Here is a 15,735-nt window from a genome sequence, read left to right as displayed (position 1 = left end):
CGGCTTCAAAGCAGCTCAAAAAATTTGGGAATTGTGGCTCTTTGGGATGTGGTGGCACGGGGGGAATTCCCTGGAATGATTCCTGGCAAATCCCACCGGGGGGGGGAATCGTCTCCCCACTCCTCTTCCCACCCATTCTCAGGAGACAGAGTGGAAATCTCTGCTGGAAATGGAAATTTCTTTCTGGATCCTCCAAAAAAAAAAAAAAAAAAGATGGATTTGGGATGTCCAAGGCTCCTCCTCGGCCCCAAATCTGCTTTGGGCAGAGTTGCAGAGAAATGGGTGGGTGGAGAAGCTGCTTCCCATGAGGGAAATCCTGCCCAGGTGTCCTTGGAAAGCTCCTGGGAGCTTTGGGATCCCTCAGTGGGAGCTCTGGAGCTCTCCCAGCTGGGGTCTGAGCCCTGCCCCGAGCCAGGGAGAGACTTTTTGTGACCAAAATTGTCACTTTTTGTGACCAAAATTGTCACTTTTTGTGACAAATTCCCAAATAAAAGCAGGGACTGGATGCACAAACCCCAGTGGAACTCCCTGGCTCCCGAGGATGCACCCCTGGGATCAATTCCTAAATATAATCCCAATTTTAAGGTCGGAATACTCCAGGAGCTTTCGGTTTTCAACCTCTCAGAACTTCTTTGTGTCGGCCTCTCAATCCCTGCCTGATTCAGGAAGGAGCAAATTTGCATCTTCCTCACCCTGGATGGCTCCAGGAGAATCCCAAAAAAAAAAAAAAAAAAAAAAAAAAAAAAAAAAAAATCACAATTTCTGACCCTCCCCCGATGTCAGCAACATTTTTTTTTTTTTTTTTTTTTTTTTTTTTTTTTTTTTTTTTTTTTTGCTGCTTCCAATTCCGTGCCAGCACTTTTGGGCTACATGTCATGGAGACAGCGACGTCTGAAACGCTGCCACTGCATCTGGTTTTGATATTTTAGCAGCAAGTTCTGGTTTAAAGGCTTTGTGGTTTTCCAAACAACACAAAAAAAAAAAAAAAAAAAAAAAAAAAAAGAAAAAAAAGTTCTATTGCTTCAGGTTTCCACAAGGAAAAGAGATCCTTCCTTTATCAGCTCCCCAAGGATCTGAGGCAGAGTGTCCCACTCTGCAGAGACCCCAGGGGATGGATTTGGGATCACCCTGGTGGATCCAACACCACAAAAAGGATTTTTGGGGCTCACCAGAGCCCGCCTGTGGGGTTTGGGATCTCCCAGCTCTGCTCCTCTTCCCAGAGCCCGCTGAGGAGGAGGAGGATGAGGATGGAGGATGGAGGAAAAGCAGCTCCCAGAGCTCATTCCGTGTGCTCAGCTTTCCTGTCCAGGGAATGATGGATTTTCCCTGCCTTTCCCCAGAACTCCTGACGGGAGTTCTGCCCTGTGAGATTCCCACAGGATCTGGTCATTCCAAAATTCCCAGCAGCTCTGCCTTGGGTCTAAGTGCATCTCCTGACCAGCCTGAACTTGGGTTTTTCATGGATTTTCCCTCAATTTTAGCTCTGAAAAGCCGTTCCTGGCCCTGTGATTCACGTCCTAAACCTTTCCCCTCTTCCTTTCTAAAAAGGCCACAGAGTGGAACGTGAACTCTTGACTACGACAGAGGTGCTGCTTCCAGGAAAAATAAAATAATAATAAAGAAAGAGCTGACTTACAAAACTTAGTTTAGGCAATAAAGTTATTCTGTTCTGCTCCTTTGAAGCAGAGTCTGGTGCAGTTTATGTACAGTACAGACAGATTTTAGCACTATTTATACCACAGTTAGAGCAAGGCCTTTAATACTCTAATCTTAAGACAGGCTTTGTTTCTGTTAGGCTTCGTTTAAAGCTTCAGGCAGTTAAATACAGTACAGAGATGTGAGCTCGGAAATACAACACACGGTTATGGGACCTCCTGAACCAGCTCCAGCCACAGCCTGGCACCTCTTTCCGTGGTAGAACTCGTCCTTCCCCTGCTTTTTGGGCTTTGTGGGGTGGTTTGAACTCGTTTTGCACCGCGGTGCCAGGTCCTGGTGACTAAAACCACCCAGCGAGTTTGGTAAATCCCGGCTTAAACGTGCTCACAGCTGGAAGGGTTAGGACTGAGGGTGACACTACAGGACCAGGGGACGTGACATCCATGCTCGTCCATGGCCAGCACAGATTCATGACATGAATCCCACGGGGATTTTTAGGATGTGCAAGAGTTTTTTGTTTTTTTGTTTTTTTTTTTTTTTTTAGTGCATTTTTCGTCACCTGCGGGAGAGGAGCGGCTCCTCCCGCCGGTGCCGAATCTCCAGGCCTGGGTGGTGTCAGCACAAGGGTTTGGGACAAAACTCAGCCTCTCAACTTCGGCAGCTTGGTGCCTGAAGGCCTGACCTCTGCAGGGATCTACTTAAGACTCAGATTTTTGGGGATAACAGATTTTTTTTTCAGTTGTCGTTGTGGGGAAGAGAAGAGACAGAGCCGCCTGGCCGGCGAGAAAACCGCGACACCGAACACAGACCCACGCAGTCCGAGAGGAACAGAAAAGATGAACCAACTAAAGGAGCCCTAAAGGAACTAAAACCCAGCTCCTGGTGGGAGAGGGGGGGAGGTTTAAAATACCTACAAAAGTCCACTGGCTTTGGGTGCAGCAGCGTCCTGGAGCAGAGCCCTCAGCTTTGCTCTCCCCCAGCCCGCTCGGCGGAGCCGCGCTTGGCCGAGCTCTCACCTCGCAGGTTCCTGAGGAGCAGCTTCAGCTTCTGCGGCTCTGAGATCCTCCTGCGCAGGAACTCGGCCCTGGGGTGGCCCTGGGCGCAGTGGTCACTCTGCAGGAGGTGGAACAGGCTGGCCATGTTGGGCCCCAGCTTCTCCATCAGGCTCTCCTTGATGGTGCTCACCGTGTCCTCGTCGCACTCCAGCAGGCTCCGCACCAGCTTGTTGTAATACCTGCAGGATAGGGAGCTGGTTAGTGTCACCTCCCACCCAGAATTGGGATTTTTAATTCATCCAGAGTGTGTTTGTTGTAATACCTGCAGGATAGGGAGCTCATTAGTGTCACCTCCCACCCAGAATTGGGATTTTTAACTCATCCAGAGTGTGTTTGTTGTAATACCTGCAGCACAGGGAGCTCATTAGTGTCACCTCCCACCTAGAACTGGGATTTTTAACTCATCCAGTGTGTTTGTTTTAATACCTAGTATTAAAAGGCATAGGGACCTGGTTAGTCCATGGTGTCACCCAGCCAGGTGACAAAAGTGACAAAATTGGGATTTTTAACTTGTCCAGAACATGTTTGTTGTAATACCTGCAGCACAGGGAGCTGGTTAGTGTCACCTCCCACCCAGAATTGGGATTTTTAACTCATTCAGTGTGTTTGTTTTAATACCTGTGGCATAGGGACCTGGTTAGTCCATGGTGTCACCTCCCACCTAGAATTAGGATTTTTAACTTGCCCAGAGAGTGTTTGTTGTAATACCTGCAGCACAGGCACCTGGTTAGCACACAGAGTAATCACCCACCCAGAATCAGGATTTTTAACTCCTCCAGAGTGTGTTTAGAATTGATTTCTGATGGTGTTGTCACAGAATTTTAAAGGTTTTTTTTTTTAAGGGAAAGGTCTCCCAAGGTCAAGTCCAACCTTGTTGTCACTGCACCCTGCCCTGGGCACAGGGGAGGAACACCGTCACCAAAATTCGGATTTAATTGCCCCAAATTGCAGCTGCCCCAGGTGTGGGAGGGGAGGGAGTGAGCACAGTGGGTTTGGAGCCATCCTGGTGGATCAGGAAGGGAAAAACGAGAAATGGGTTAAAGGGTGTGAGTTACTCTGCTAAACACCCGAGTTCCTGGAGCTTTGGGAAGGAAAAGAATTGTTGTTGGCAACAACAGATCCTGCCGGGATCGCAGCCTGGCCTGGCCTGTGCTCCGAGGCACAGCCAGCACTGATCCACCCCTGGGCCACCATTCCCTGCTGTCCCTGCTGTCCCTGCTGTCCCTCCTGTCCCTTTCCCTGCACTGCCTTTACAAGGATCAGGGGGAGAATCAGCTCAGTCCAAGCCTGGCAGATCCCGGGATTCCCTTAGGACAGATCTTCAGGACACACAATCCGTTGTCACCTCCGTTCCCTTTGTCCCTCCTGTCCCTTTCCCTGCGCAGCCCTGACAAGCAGCAGGGGGAGATTCCCTCAATCCCAGCCTGGCAGATCCCGGGATTCCCTCAGGACACACAATCCATTGGCACCTCCATGCACAAAACCTCAATCAAAGCTTTCCCTGCCTCCTCTCCAGCTGCACCTTCCCCTTCCAGCAGCCCTGGGCACAAATTCCTCGTCCAAGGAGCAGCCAGGAATTGGTGCTGGTCTGAATTCCCAGCCCTGCTGAGAATTCCTCCCAGGAATTCTCCTCCACAGCCCCAGGAGCTGGGCTGGGAGAGCTCCTGCACCAGGGAACGTCTTCCCAGGGAGACAAAGTTGGGAAAAAGGGCAGCAGTCCCACATTTGCTGGGATTTCTGCCTGAAAGGACGTCGGGGAACTTATTTTAAGCACTTTAAGGTCACGGTGACATTTTTCCACAGGAGCAGAGAGGAGAACAACCTGCAGGTGGAGGAGGGGAAGGAAGAGGGAAATGAGAGTTCCCATTCCAAGTCCTTTCCCAACTCTCAGCCCTTTGGAGCAGCCAGGGGAGGTCAGGTGAGGTCACAGTTGGAGCTGCACAAAAGGACCAGGCTCCGGCTCTCTGTAAGCCCGGCTTAGCAGGGCTGGGAGCGAGGTCTGAAGTGAAAATGAGCAAAGCTGAGCCCGGGCTTAAATCGGAGCTTAAATCAGGGCTGGACACAGAGCCCTGGACTCGGACACTTTTGCAGAGCCTGGCAGAGCTGGGCTGTGAGCTGAGCTTTTCCTCCCCTGCCGCTCCTGCTAAGGCTGAGATGAAATCACAGGAAGATGCAATGACCTTTAACTACTTCCCCTGGGCGGCCGGGCCAAGTGGCACATTCTGATCCTGCAGGGCCAGCGGCTGGGAAAGCAGGATGCTCTGGGAGCCCTCGCTGGAACCTCGGAGCTGGGAAATCCTGCGCCTTTTGTTCCTCAACGTGTCACAATATCCTCTGCCTCGGGCTGGGGGAAGAGCTCCCTCCTCCTCCTCCTCCTCCTTCCTCCTCCTCCTCCTCCTCCTCCTCCTCCTCCTCCTCAGGAGAGATTCCAAGGCTTGGTTCTCCCAGAGGAGCATCCCCAGCCCTGCCCAGTGTCCCCATGTCCCCCTCCAAGGGCTGCTGAAATCCACGATCCATCACTTTAACCTTTCCCAGTCCTCCACAAAATCTCTTCCAAATTTGCTTGGGGGGGAAACACACACACAAAAGTTTCATTTTTTTCCTCCCCCCCCCCAGTATAATTTTGCCTTCCCAATTTTGCTGTCTCAATTTTGCCTTCCCAATTTTGCCTTCCCAATTTTGCCCTTTTTTTCCTACATAGACAAGAAAAAAAAATTGTCCATTTGCAACAGAGTTTTCTGCATTAGGAAATGCATTTCCATGATCCTTGTGGGTCTCCTCCAACTCTGGTTATTCTGGGATTCTCTGAATAAATTGATGCTGGTTGATGCAACATAAAATGTATTTATCACCTGTGCACCTGTCCTGGGATGGGTTTGGAGGTTTGGGCACAGCCAGGCCCCATGACCCAGTGCTCTGCTCGTGCTCCAATCCCAGAATTATTGACCCCAAGCTCTCCAAAAAGGTTCCTTTGATCCCAGTCACAAGACTCAGCAGTGATTGTTCCAGGGTTTGGAGGAAGAATTCCCTGGCCCTGCAGCGTGACTGCCCAGACTGCAGCAGCTCCCTGGGGCCTCCCTGTGTCCCTTGTCCAGCAGCCTGACATTCCTGAATATTTCAATATTCCTCACTAGAACCCCAATCCAGACATGTTTCGAGCATCCAGAGGCTGCCCAGGTGAAGCTCTGGTGGTGACTGTTCTCATTTTGGTTTTGGGTGGCTCTGTCAGCTCGTATTTGTTTCTGGTCTGGCTCACAGTTTAGGTTTAGCACACCTTTTTGTGATTTTGGTTTGCTTTTTTTTTTTTTTAGTGTTTAATGTTTGGAACAGGAGCAGGAGACAGCCCCAAAGCAGAGCAGTGAGAGCCCCAGGCTGTCCCTGGGAATGAGGAGCTCTGGGTGAGGGCACAGTGGGGTTTTACAGGATCAGGTGAGCTGGTTCCTTCAGCTTGTCCTGGATTTTCGTGGTGACTTGGAGGACAAGGATCTATTTTCCAGGTGGAGAAGGGAATGAGGTGCCAATGGATGGAGAAAGCCAGGCTGGACAGGGCTGGGACAGGGAAAGGTGTCCCTGTCCTGGGCAGGGGTGGGATGGGGTTTAAGGTCCCTGCCCACCCAAACCACTCCATGATTCCCTGAGCAGCCCTGAAACCCTCAGTGTGCCAGACGTGCCAAATTAATCAACCTGATTTGGGATCATTGACCATTATAGTGCACTAAACAAAAAAAAATTAACATTTAAACAAACTCCAGGCTCTGGAGTAAGGGATGTCCAGGTAATTGTATGGTTCTCCTCTGGAGATGCTTTTAAATGTATCTCCCAAAGGAGAAAGAAATGTATTTCCCAAAAAAAAGGAGAAAAAAAGGATTTTCCCAGAAAGGGAAATAAATGTATTTTCCCAAAATGAAAAACAAGTGTATTTTCCAAAAAAACCCCAAAACATTATACATTATTTGGGAATACAAATACAAAATACATTATTTGGGAAATAAATGCATTTCTCAAAAAGAGAAGGGAGAATGGATCTAAAACTGCACAGGGTTCAGAGAGGCAGAGACCTTCACTGGGCTGAGCTGTTTGAGGACCTGCAAGCACTGAACCACCTTGGCCCCTCTCACTCCTGCCTCTGCAATTCCCATTCTGATATTCCAAGAAAATTCCCATTGCAGTATTCCAAGGAAATTCCCTTTCTGATACTCCAAGGAAATTCCCATTCCATGTCCCCCATACCTGTTGGAGAACTGGTTTGGGAGCTGCCCCTCTCACTCCTGCCTCTGCAATTCCCATTCTGATATTTCAAGGAAATTCCCATTCCAATATCCCAAGGAATTTCCCATTCCCGTGTCCCCTGTACCTGTTGGAGAACTGGTGTGGCAGCTGCCCCTCTCTCTCCTGCCTCTGCAATTCCCATTCCAATATCCCAAGGAATTTCCCATTCTGATATTCCAAGGAAATTCCCATTCTGCTATCCCAAGGAATTTCCCATTCCATGTCCCCCATACCTGTTGGAGAACTTTTTTAGGAGCTGTCTCTCTCTCTCCTGCCTCCCATTCCCATATCTCAAGGAAATTCCCATTCCATTACCCCTCGTACCTGTTGGAGAACGGGTTTGGGAGCTGCCCCTCTCTCTCCTGCCTCCCATTCTGATATTCCAAGGAAATTCCCATTCCAACATCCCAAGGGATTTCCCATTCCATGTCCCCCATACCTGTTGGAGAACTGGTTTGGGAGCTGTCTCTCTCTCCTGCCTCCAATTCCCAATATCCCAAGGAAATTCCCATTCTGATATTCCAAGGAAATTCCCATTCTGATATCCCAAGGAATTTCCCATTCCATGTCCCCCATACCTGTTGGAGAACTGGTTTGGGAGCTGTCCCTCTCTCTCCTGCCTCCCATTCTGATATTCCAGGGAAATTCCCATTCCGATATCCCAAGGAATTTCCCATTCCATTACTCCTCATACCTGTTGGAGAACTGGTTTGGGAGCTGTCTCTCTCTCCTGCCTCCAATTCCCAATATCCCAAGGAAATTCCCATTCTGATATTCCAAGGAATTTCCCATTCTGATATCCCAAGGAATTTCCCATTCCATGTCCCCCATACCTGTTGGAGAACTGGTTTGGGAGCTGCCCCTCTCTCTCCTGCCTCCCATTCCAATATCCCAAGGGATTTCCCATTCCATGTCCCCCGTACCTGTTGGAGAACTTTTTTAGGAGCTGTCTCTCTCTCTCCTGCCTCCCATTCCCATATCCCAAGGAAATTCCCATTCCCATATCCCAAGGAAATTCCCATTCCATGCCCCCCGTACCTGTTGGAGAACTGGTGTGGCAGCTGCACCACCTCGGTGATGGCCTCGGGGTTGCGCCGGGCGATGCCGCACATGTCCAGCTTGCTGTAGCACTCCTCCTGCACCTCGGAGATCATCCTCTGGAACGTGGAGCACCTGCGGATGGCCAGGAACACCTTGGACGTGACGCCGTTGGCGATGCACTTCAGGCTCTCCTTCACAAAAGCTTTTCCCTGCAAACGGAAGGGAAAAGGCCCTGGAAGCTGGGACAGCGCTGGGAGCTCTGCGCTGCTTCATTTGTGGTTTGTCTTCGTTTTTTTTTCTGTCTTCACTCAGGGTCAGGATTAAAAACGCCATGGAGATGAATTTTCTCGTGTTTGGGTTTGGTTTTTATTCAATCTTATCTAAAGTACAGAGAGTTCTGCAGCACTTTTACCAAGTGAGCAAAAAGGAGACAGATCCAGCTGCTACAAGGGCTTTTAAACCTAAAGAGTCCAATAAAGAATTAACACCGATATTATTGATACTTTTAGCCCAATAACCAAACTCCTGTGACCCCCCGTGCAGCACTGACTGTCCAACCAAAAACTGCCTGAAATCCTGGAGAAGGAGGGAGATGAGCACAGAAAGAGACACCACCCAAAATCCTCCATCTTGCCCCACACCTGTTATTATATTATAAAAACCCCAAATCCCAAACCCTTCACCGTGTGCAATCACACACTTCTGTTTAACCACACACCCGTGATTTTAACTCCACCACTCACATTTTGGAAGCTTTTCCAAGGTCTCAGGTCCAAAGCTTTGTTCTCCTGGGGTCAGTGTCAGAAAGCACAGAAAACCCAAAAATTCCAGGTTTTTGGGATCCAATAGGAACCCTGGGAGTTCTGAACTTTCTGTGCTGTCAAGCACTGACCCCCAAAAACAGCACTGCTTGTGACTTGAGGCCTTGGAGAAGGATTCCAAAATTTGAGTTGGAATAGAATTGTGTAGTTGGAATAGAAGTGTGTGATATCATATGGTGAAGGGTTTGGAATTTGGGGTTTTTGAATATAGTAAACCCCAAATTTTATAATAAACCCCCAAACCCCAAGGTATGGGAGAAGATGGAGGTTTTGGGGCACTTGCTTCTTCTTCCTCCTTGTTCCTTCTTTTTGGTTTTAGGTGGTTTTTGGTTGGATGGAAAATTCTGCACTGCGGGTCACAAGTGTTTGATAATTAAGTCAAAAGTATAAATAATATAAATGTTCGTTTTTAATTGAACAGCTAGGCCTTAAAAGACCTTGAGCAAGTTCCAGCTCTATTTTTTTCTCTTTTAGCTTGTTAGCTGGAAGTGCTGTAAAACTCACTGTACTATAAATAAGAATTAATAAACAATTGAGTCTGAACACAAAAAATCCATCTCTCGTGCTTCAATCCCGACTCTGACTGAAGAGGAAAATAGAAGATAAAACACTAATACAGCTTCACCAGAATTCCAGGGAATCTGAAAGAAGGGAAGTTATGGATACTCCAGCAGGCCTGGCTGTGCTAATTACCCTCCAGTAATTACAGACCTGCCAGGCATAGCAGGGAATGGGATTTGAATTTTTCCAATTATTGCAGAGTTGTTGCTCTCAGCAGTTGGGATGCTCTGAACTCCCATTCCTAAAGATTGAGTGGGAATCCTGGAAGTGCCAGGACCAGAGATGGGGAAATTCTGCCCCACAGATTGATTTGACATCAATTTAATGCCAGCAGTTTAACACTCCTGGTTGGGACCTCAGGCGCCTTTACCAGCTTTTAAATCAGTGCTTGGGAGCAGGAGCACAGGGAACAAGGAGCTGTGTGAATTTTGGGAGGAAAGCACAGAGGGAAAGTGATTTTGGCAGAGCACAGCCCTCCAATATTTTCCCATTTATTCTCCCTGCAGCCCCGATCTGGCCGCGGATTCCCAGACCCAAACACTTCCAAGCCAAAGCCCAGCCCTGTGCCAGGTCACACAGGCAGGAGATTTATTTTGTTCGAAGAACATTTCTATTTCTTCCTGGAGAGGAAACCTTGCTCTCCGCCCCACGGAACCCTCCGTGCCAAGTCGGCACACGGAGCAAGGAGCGGGTGGAAAAAGAGCCCTGGAGGACGCGCCTGGAGCCAAAAACGGGGCTGAGAGGAGCAGGAAGGGCTGCAGGGAGGGGAGGGTTAATCCTGCCCAAAGCGCAGCTTAAATTAAGGCAGGCGTTGAGCGGAGCTCTTAGCACGTGCTTGTCGGGGGCATGAAAAGGCGGCTCCCATTTATTCCTTATTTTCGACCAGGTTTTATTTTCGGCCGCGTTTTATTCTTGGCTGGGTTTGATCCCCGGCCGGGTTTTATTGTCGGCCAGGTTTTATTCATTCTCGGCCGGGTTTGATCCCTGGCCGGGTTTTATTCCCGTCCCCTTTGTGCCCGGGCTGTACCTGAGTGTCGAATTTAGCAGCGCTGTAGAGGAAGGATTTGCAGATGTCGTACATCCCGTCCGTGTCGCACGTGGAGTTCTCCAGGCAGGCGAAGGCTCCGCAGCCCACCTGGAGGGCACTGTTCAGGCAGCGAACCACCTCGGCTGGGGAGAGAGCAACGGGAACGTCAGCACGTGGAAACCCATCCCAGCCTGCAGCCAGATCCCATCCCGACCTGCAGCCAGAGCCCATCCCAGCCTGCAGCCAGATCCCATCCCGACCTGCAGCCAGAGCCCATCCCAGCCTGCAGCCAGAGCCCATCCCAAACTGCAGCCAGAGCCCATCCCAACCTGCAGCCAGAGCCCATCCCAACCTGCAGCCAGAGCCCATCCCAAACTGCAGCCAGAGCCCATCCCAAACTGCAGTCAGATCCCATCCCAAACTGCAGCCAGATCCCATCCCAAACTGCAGCCAAATCTGATCCCAAACTGCAGCCAGATCCCATCCCAACCTGCAGCCAGATCCCATCCCAAACTGCAGCCAGATCCCACCCCAACCTGCAGCCAGATCCCATCCCAAACTGCAGTCAGATCCCATCCCAAACTGCAGCCAGATCCCATCCCAACCCTCAGATACCAGCACATGGAAACCCATCCCAACCTGCAGTCAAATCCCATCCCAACCCGCAGCCAAATCCCATCCCAACTTCCAGCCAAATCCCATCCCAACCCGCAGCCAAATCCCATCCCAACCTGCAGCTAAACCTGATCCCAACCCGCAGCCAAATCCTGCTCTGGCACTGGGTGCAGCTCAAACCCTCCCTGATGCTCCAAACTCTGCCATGGAGCCAGGCTGGGAGAGCTCTGCCTGAAAAAACTGCAGGGAGATCTCAGAGCCCCTCCCGGTGCTGAAAATCAGATTATAAAAAAGTGGGAGAGCGACTTTTTATGTGCACAGTGATAGAAGAGCTGGGAATGGTTTTAAGCTAAAAGAGGAGAGATCTAGGTCAGATATTAGGGAGGAATTCCTTGCTTGGAGGGCAGTGAGGCCCTGGCACAGAGTGCCCAGAGAATTTGTGGGTTCCTCATCCCTGTAAATGTCCAAGGCCAGGTTGGAGCAGCCTGGGATAGTGGAAGGGGATGGGATGGGCTCTAAAGTCCCTTCCAACCCAAATCATTCCAGGATTCTATAGTTCTGGGATTCTATAATTCCAGAATTCTGTCATTCTATCATTCTATTTTCCTATCATTCTGCAACTCCAGAATTCTCTGAAGCCACAACCAGCACCCCAAGGAACAGAAATTCCAGCCACCAAACCCCTCGAGGGTCACACACGGATTAAAGAGGCAGCACCTCACAGACCTTGCTTGGATGGAGACCCAAATGTCCACCCCACCCCAATCCTCACTTCAGGCATTCCCATCTTTATCCCAAGTCCCTCTAAAAGGAGGAGCAGGGATGAGGATGGGCCCATGGAAAGCTCCGAGGTCCCTTCCTTGATCTTTGTCCAACAGGAGCAGCCTGGCAGCACAAAACCGCTCCGAAAATGAGATTCGAGTGTTGGCAAACGCCAACAAGTTGGCAGGAAATCGCATTTATTGGGAGGTATTTGTGCTTTTCTGAAAACGCCTGAATTACCTAGAAAGAAGATTTTAGCTTGAGAGTCAATTCTCAACACTCAGGACTCGATCCAGCAGCTCGGTGCTAAAACTGCCCTGAGAGTTTGCAGGCGTAGCCAAAAAAGGTCATTTTTTTCCTGAAGATTGGGGAGGGGAAGGGAAATTTGGGCAGAGAAATTTCAGGTAATGGAGCTCCGGGGATAATAAAAACCCCGGAGGCTGCGGTGAGTCTGAGCACGAGGGTATCCTCGTCATCCCGGCTTTCTCAGAGCAGATCCAGGGCATTTTAACAATGAATCAGCAGAATTGCCACATGATTGCCCTGAAATTAGCCGGGATTAACCTTCCTGGCTGAGCCGAACATCTGTCCCCTCCCGCGCCCGGGCAAGGCACGTTCATCGCTTTTGCAGCTCAGGTTACCAGACATTCTTGGGGAAGAAATGCGAGCCCAGGGTCTCCCATCCAGCCCTGAGGTGTGGGAAAAGCGAGGCTTTACTGGGACAGAACACACCTTATTAAATCTAACTTGTACGCTGAAGAGAATTCTTTATAACCGGGGTTTTTTTTGTTTCCCAGAAAAAAAAAAAAATAAAAGGAGAAATAACATTAAAAAAAAAAAAATTCCCCCAATTAACCCCTCGTGGCTCCGCGCTCTTGCTGACGTGCCTGAAGGGAGGAATATTTGGTAATTCATCCCCTCCCCGGTTCATAACCTCCCGCAGCACGAGCCAGCCCCATAATTAGCTTTCCACAGGTTCCAATTAGAACTTCGCTCGCAGCAGACTCGGCGGAGCTTTGATTGTTTTAGGCACGGTGCGAGAGGGAGACCCCACGTTCCTATAGCAACCAAATACAAAAGCAAAAATCGAGCAAACACCCCCCGCTCCAACGCTGCAGAGCCTTGCGGAGCTAAAATAAATCAGCTGTTAATGAGCTCCGAATTAGAGCTTCAATATCTGTGCAGCACAGTAGAAGGCAGATTTTTAAATTCCCATTGTTCCAGACAATGTCTCCAAGTTATCTCAGCAGCAAAGTCCAGACATTCAGCAATTTTTTTTTTTTCTCTCTCTCCATGGTGAAAGCAAGTTTGTTAAATGTCACCGATGTATTTTTACGGTGGCAGCTGAGCGATAGCCGCCGGTTTGTGACAATCTCAGCGAGCAGGGGACAGTTTCTAGGTTACTGCGTTCTTCAAAGGGGCGGCTCTGGCTGCCCCTCTTTGAACAGACAGATGTTCACAGAACAATGGGGCAGTCCCAGCGCCGCGGATTTCATCAACTTCCTAAAAAGCAAGGGATTTAACACCAGCCAGAGGGGATACATGCAAGCAGGAAAAGAAAAAAAAAATGACCGAAAAGCGCACGGGACTCATTGAGGAGCCGGGGGAGGAGGGGAGAGCCTGGATCGCATCCTCGCAGCTCTGCCCCGGCTCCGCCAGGAGATCCCAGCTCTGCACCAGCAGCTCCTGCCAGCCCCGAAAGGAACATTTGTGCTGCCTGACGGTAAGTTTAGAAGGGGAAAAGAAAAAAAATAAAAAGGTAAAAAAAAAAAAAAAAAAAAGAAAAAGAAGAAGAAGAAAAATCAGCAGCAGAGAAATCGGAGACAGTTTAAGGCATCGGGGCTGCGGCTCCGAGCCCTCGGCGTTACCTGAGTTCTGCGCTGCCACCCGCGCTTTCCTGGGGCTCACAGAGTCATTCTGCTCAGCTTCGTAGGATGCGGATGCACTGATCAGCAGCAGCAGGAGAAAACCAGACTTTAGGAGCATTCTCTGACAAGTTTCCGCTAAGTGTGGGGTTGGGTTGTTTTTTTTTTTTTTTCTTTTTTTGGGTGGTTTGATCTTTTTTTTTTTTTTTTTTTTTTTTTTTTTTTTTTTTTTTTCTTTTTTGGGGATGTGTGCGCCTCTCCTCTTGCACTCCGGCTCGAGCGAAGATGTGGAGCTGGATACGCTCTGGCAGGAGGGAGGGAAGGAAGGAAGGAAGGAAGGAAAGAGGGAGGAGGAGGATCCTGGCGAGCCCGGGGATGAGCGCAGGGATGTGCGGAGGATCCGGGTGGCCCCTCTGGCTCCTGCTCGCTGGGGGACCGGGAGCTGCGAGGATTTTATAGCCGCCCTTATCGGTCCCCCCCGGGCTGCGGAGCCAATCGGCGGCGCTGGGCAGAGCCAGGGGAGGACTGGACTCATTCAAGCCCCACAAAAAAACTGCAACTTCACAGGAAGAATATTTTTTTTTTTTTTTTTTTTTTTCCCCAGCCCATTAAAAGTACCTGCCAAAGAACAATGAGCGAAAAGTTCATCCTTGGAGGAGCGGTGGGAAAGGGAAAGGGGAGGGGGGGAGGCTTCCTATGGATCGTGGAGCTCGAGGAAATGACAGCGCCGTCCTAAAGCGCCCCCACCCCAAAAGAAAATCACCTGCCCTGTAGGAAAAGCTGTTCCCATCCGTCCGGGAGTGATGGCGGGGTTGGGAAGGGGCGGCTTTGGGGGGCTCGGGGATGGGGTTGGGGCTGGCCGGGATCCTCCCGCTCCTGCCCCGGCTCTCACCTTTCCCTGCGCTGCCTCCTGCCCCAGCACGTGCGAGCCCCGGGATTCATCCCTGCCCTCACGTAGGCTCATGCAAATCCCTCCCTTGCCCCAAACCTCGCCCGCCGCCTCCTTAGCTCCCCTCACCTGCGCAATTCCCTCCGTGAAATCAGCAATTCCCCCCATTAAAGCAGCAACTCAAACCTTCTGCTGCGCCCCAAACCCCGTTTTTTAGGTGTTTGGTGGTTTTTTCACTCCCCCCTCTGTCTGCTCCAAACTCAATGATGTTTTTCAGATTTCATAACGGGAGGAGGCACCCTAATGCCTGATTTAATCTCGGTTTTAATGGGCACGTAATGAGGATTAACACGCTGCAGGATTGATTATCCCGGGTCCCAGAGACAATTTAAAGCTCTGGGTGTTTCGGGGATGAAAGTGCAGCAGGGCTGTTAAGCCTTGGAGCCGAGAGGAAATGGGGAAAGGTGCGCGGAGAAAGATTTCCAGATAAAAAGTCACAAGTTCCTGCAGCTTAGAATAAACCCAAAGATTTCGAGATCAGGTCTGGCTGATCTGGGCTGAGCTAATTTGGATCCTGGGCACGTTTGGGGCTCACTCCGCCACCCCCAGGATCTTTTCTGGGAAGGACTCTCAGCTCTGTGGCGCCAGGCAAGGAAACCCAGCTTGGAGAGATCCACGGATCCATCCAGCCACAGAATTCCCATTTGACGAAGCGATTCCACAAATCCCATTCAAGTGAAGGTGCCAAACGCCCCATTTTGGGACATTTATTCGGGTTTAAAAGGCGATAAGGAAGAATTTAAAGAGAAGCGTGAGGAGACTCTTTCCGTGGAGCTCCAGAAGCTGCTTTGCCTCATTCCTGCCTTTTTTTTCCCTGGGAAAATGGGATCGCTCTGGGTCCTGCCCATCCCTGTCCCCGATCTCTCCCGGGCAGGAGCTGCCCCATTCCCGGTGCTGCCGGCTCCCTTTGGAATGGGAACAGGAGCGAGGTTGTGCTGCTGCCCGGGGGTCACAGGAACAGCTGTGCCAGATGTTCCAAGCGCACGCCAAAAGACCTGAAACAGGAGGGTTTCGGGTTTCGGGTTTCGGCTCCGGTTTGGGACACCGAGCCAAATTCATTAAATAAAGGAAAAAAAAAAAAAAAGCCAAGAAAAAGAAGCAGCAGCCTCGCAAA

General features: G+C 50.1%; 1 protein-coding gene across 1 annotated transcript; it reads right to left on the bottom strand.

The window, feature by feature from the left end:
* Positions 1-806: 806 nt before the first annotated feature.
* On the bottom strand, positions 807-14,095 carry STC1 (stanniocalcin 1). Its single transcript, XM_014885182.2, has 4 exons — positions 13,676-14,095; positions 10,431-10,573; positions 8,019-8,230; positions 807-2,890 (listed from the first exon to the last, which is right to left on the bottom strand). The coding sequence occupies exons 1-4, from the start codon at positions 13,791-13,793 to the stop codon at positions 2,617-2,619; spliced, it is 747 nt and encodes a 248-aa protein (XP_014740668.1). The 5' UTR covers positions 13,794-14,095; the 3' UTR covers positions 807-2,616.
* Positions 14,096-15,735: the final 1,640 nt, after the last annotated feature.

The sequence above is a fragment of the Sturnus vulgaris genome, chromosome 28 (assembly GCF_052056855.1).
Source record: "Sturnus vulgaris isolate bStuVul1 chromosome 28, bStuVul1.hap1, whole genome shotgun sequence".
Lineage (NCBI taxonomy): Eukaryota > Metazoa > Chordata > Aves > Passeriformes > Sturnidae > Sturnus > Sturnus vulgaris.
The sequence above is the reverse complement of the archived record's forward strand: the minus strand, read 5'-3'. Positions and strand labels throughout refer to the sequence as shown.

Excerpts from the sequence above, each read along its gene's own strand:
- STC1 (XM_014885182.2), bottom strand. The coding sequence starts at position 13,793 with ATGCTCCTAAAGTCTGGTTTTCTCCTGCTGCTGCTGATCAGTGCATCC. Across the intron at positions 8,231-10,430 it reads CTGCTAAATTCGACACTCAG|GGAAAAGCTTTTGTGAAGGA; the intron begins GTACAGCCCGGG and ends TTCCGTTTGCAG. Across the intron at positions 2,891-8,018 it reads CCACACCAGTTCTCCAACAG|GTATTACAACAAGCTGGTGC; the intron begins GTACGGGGGGCA and ends CCTATCCTGCAG.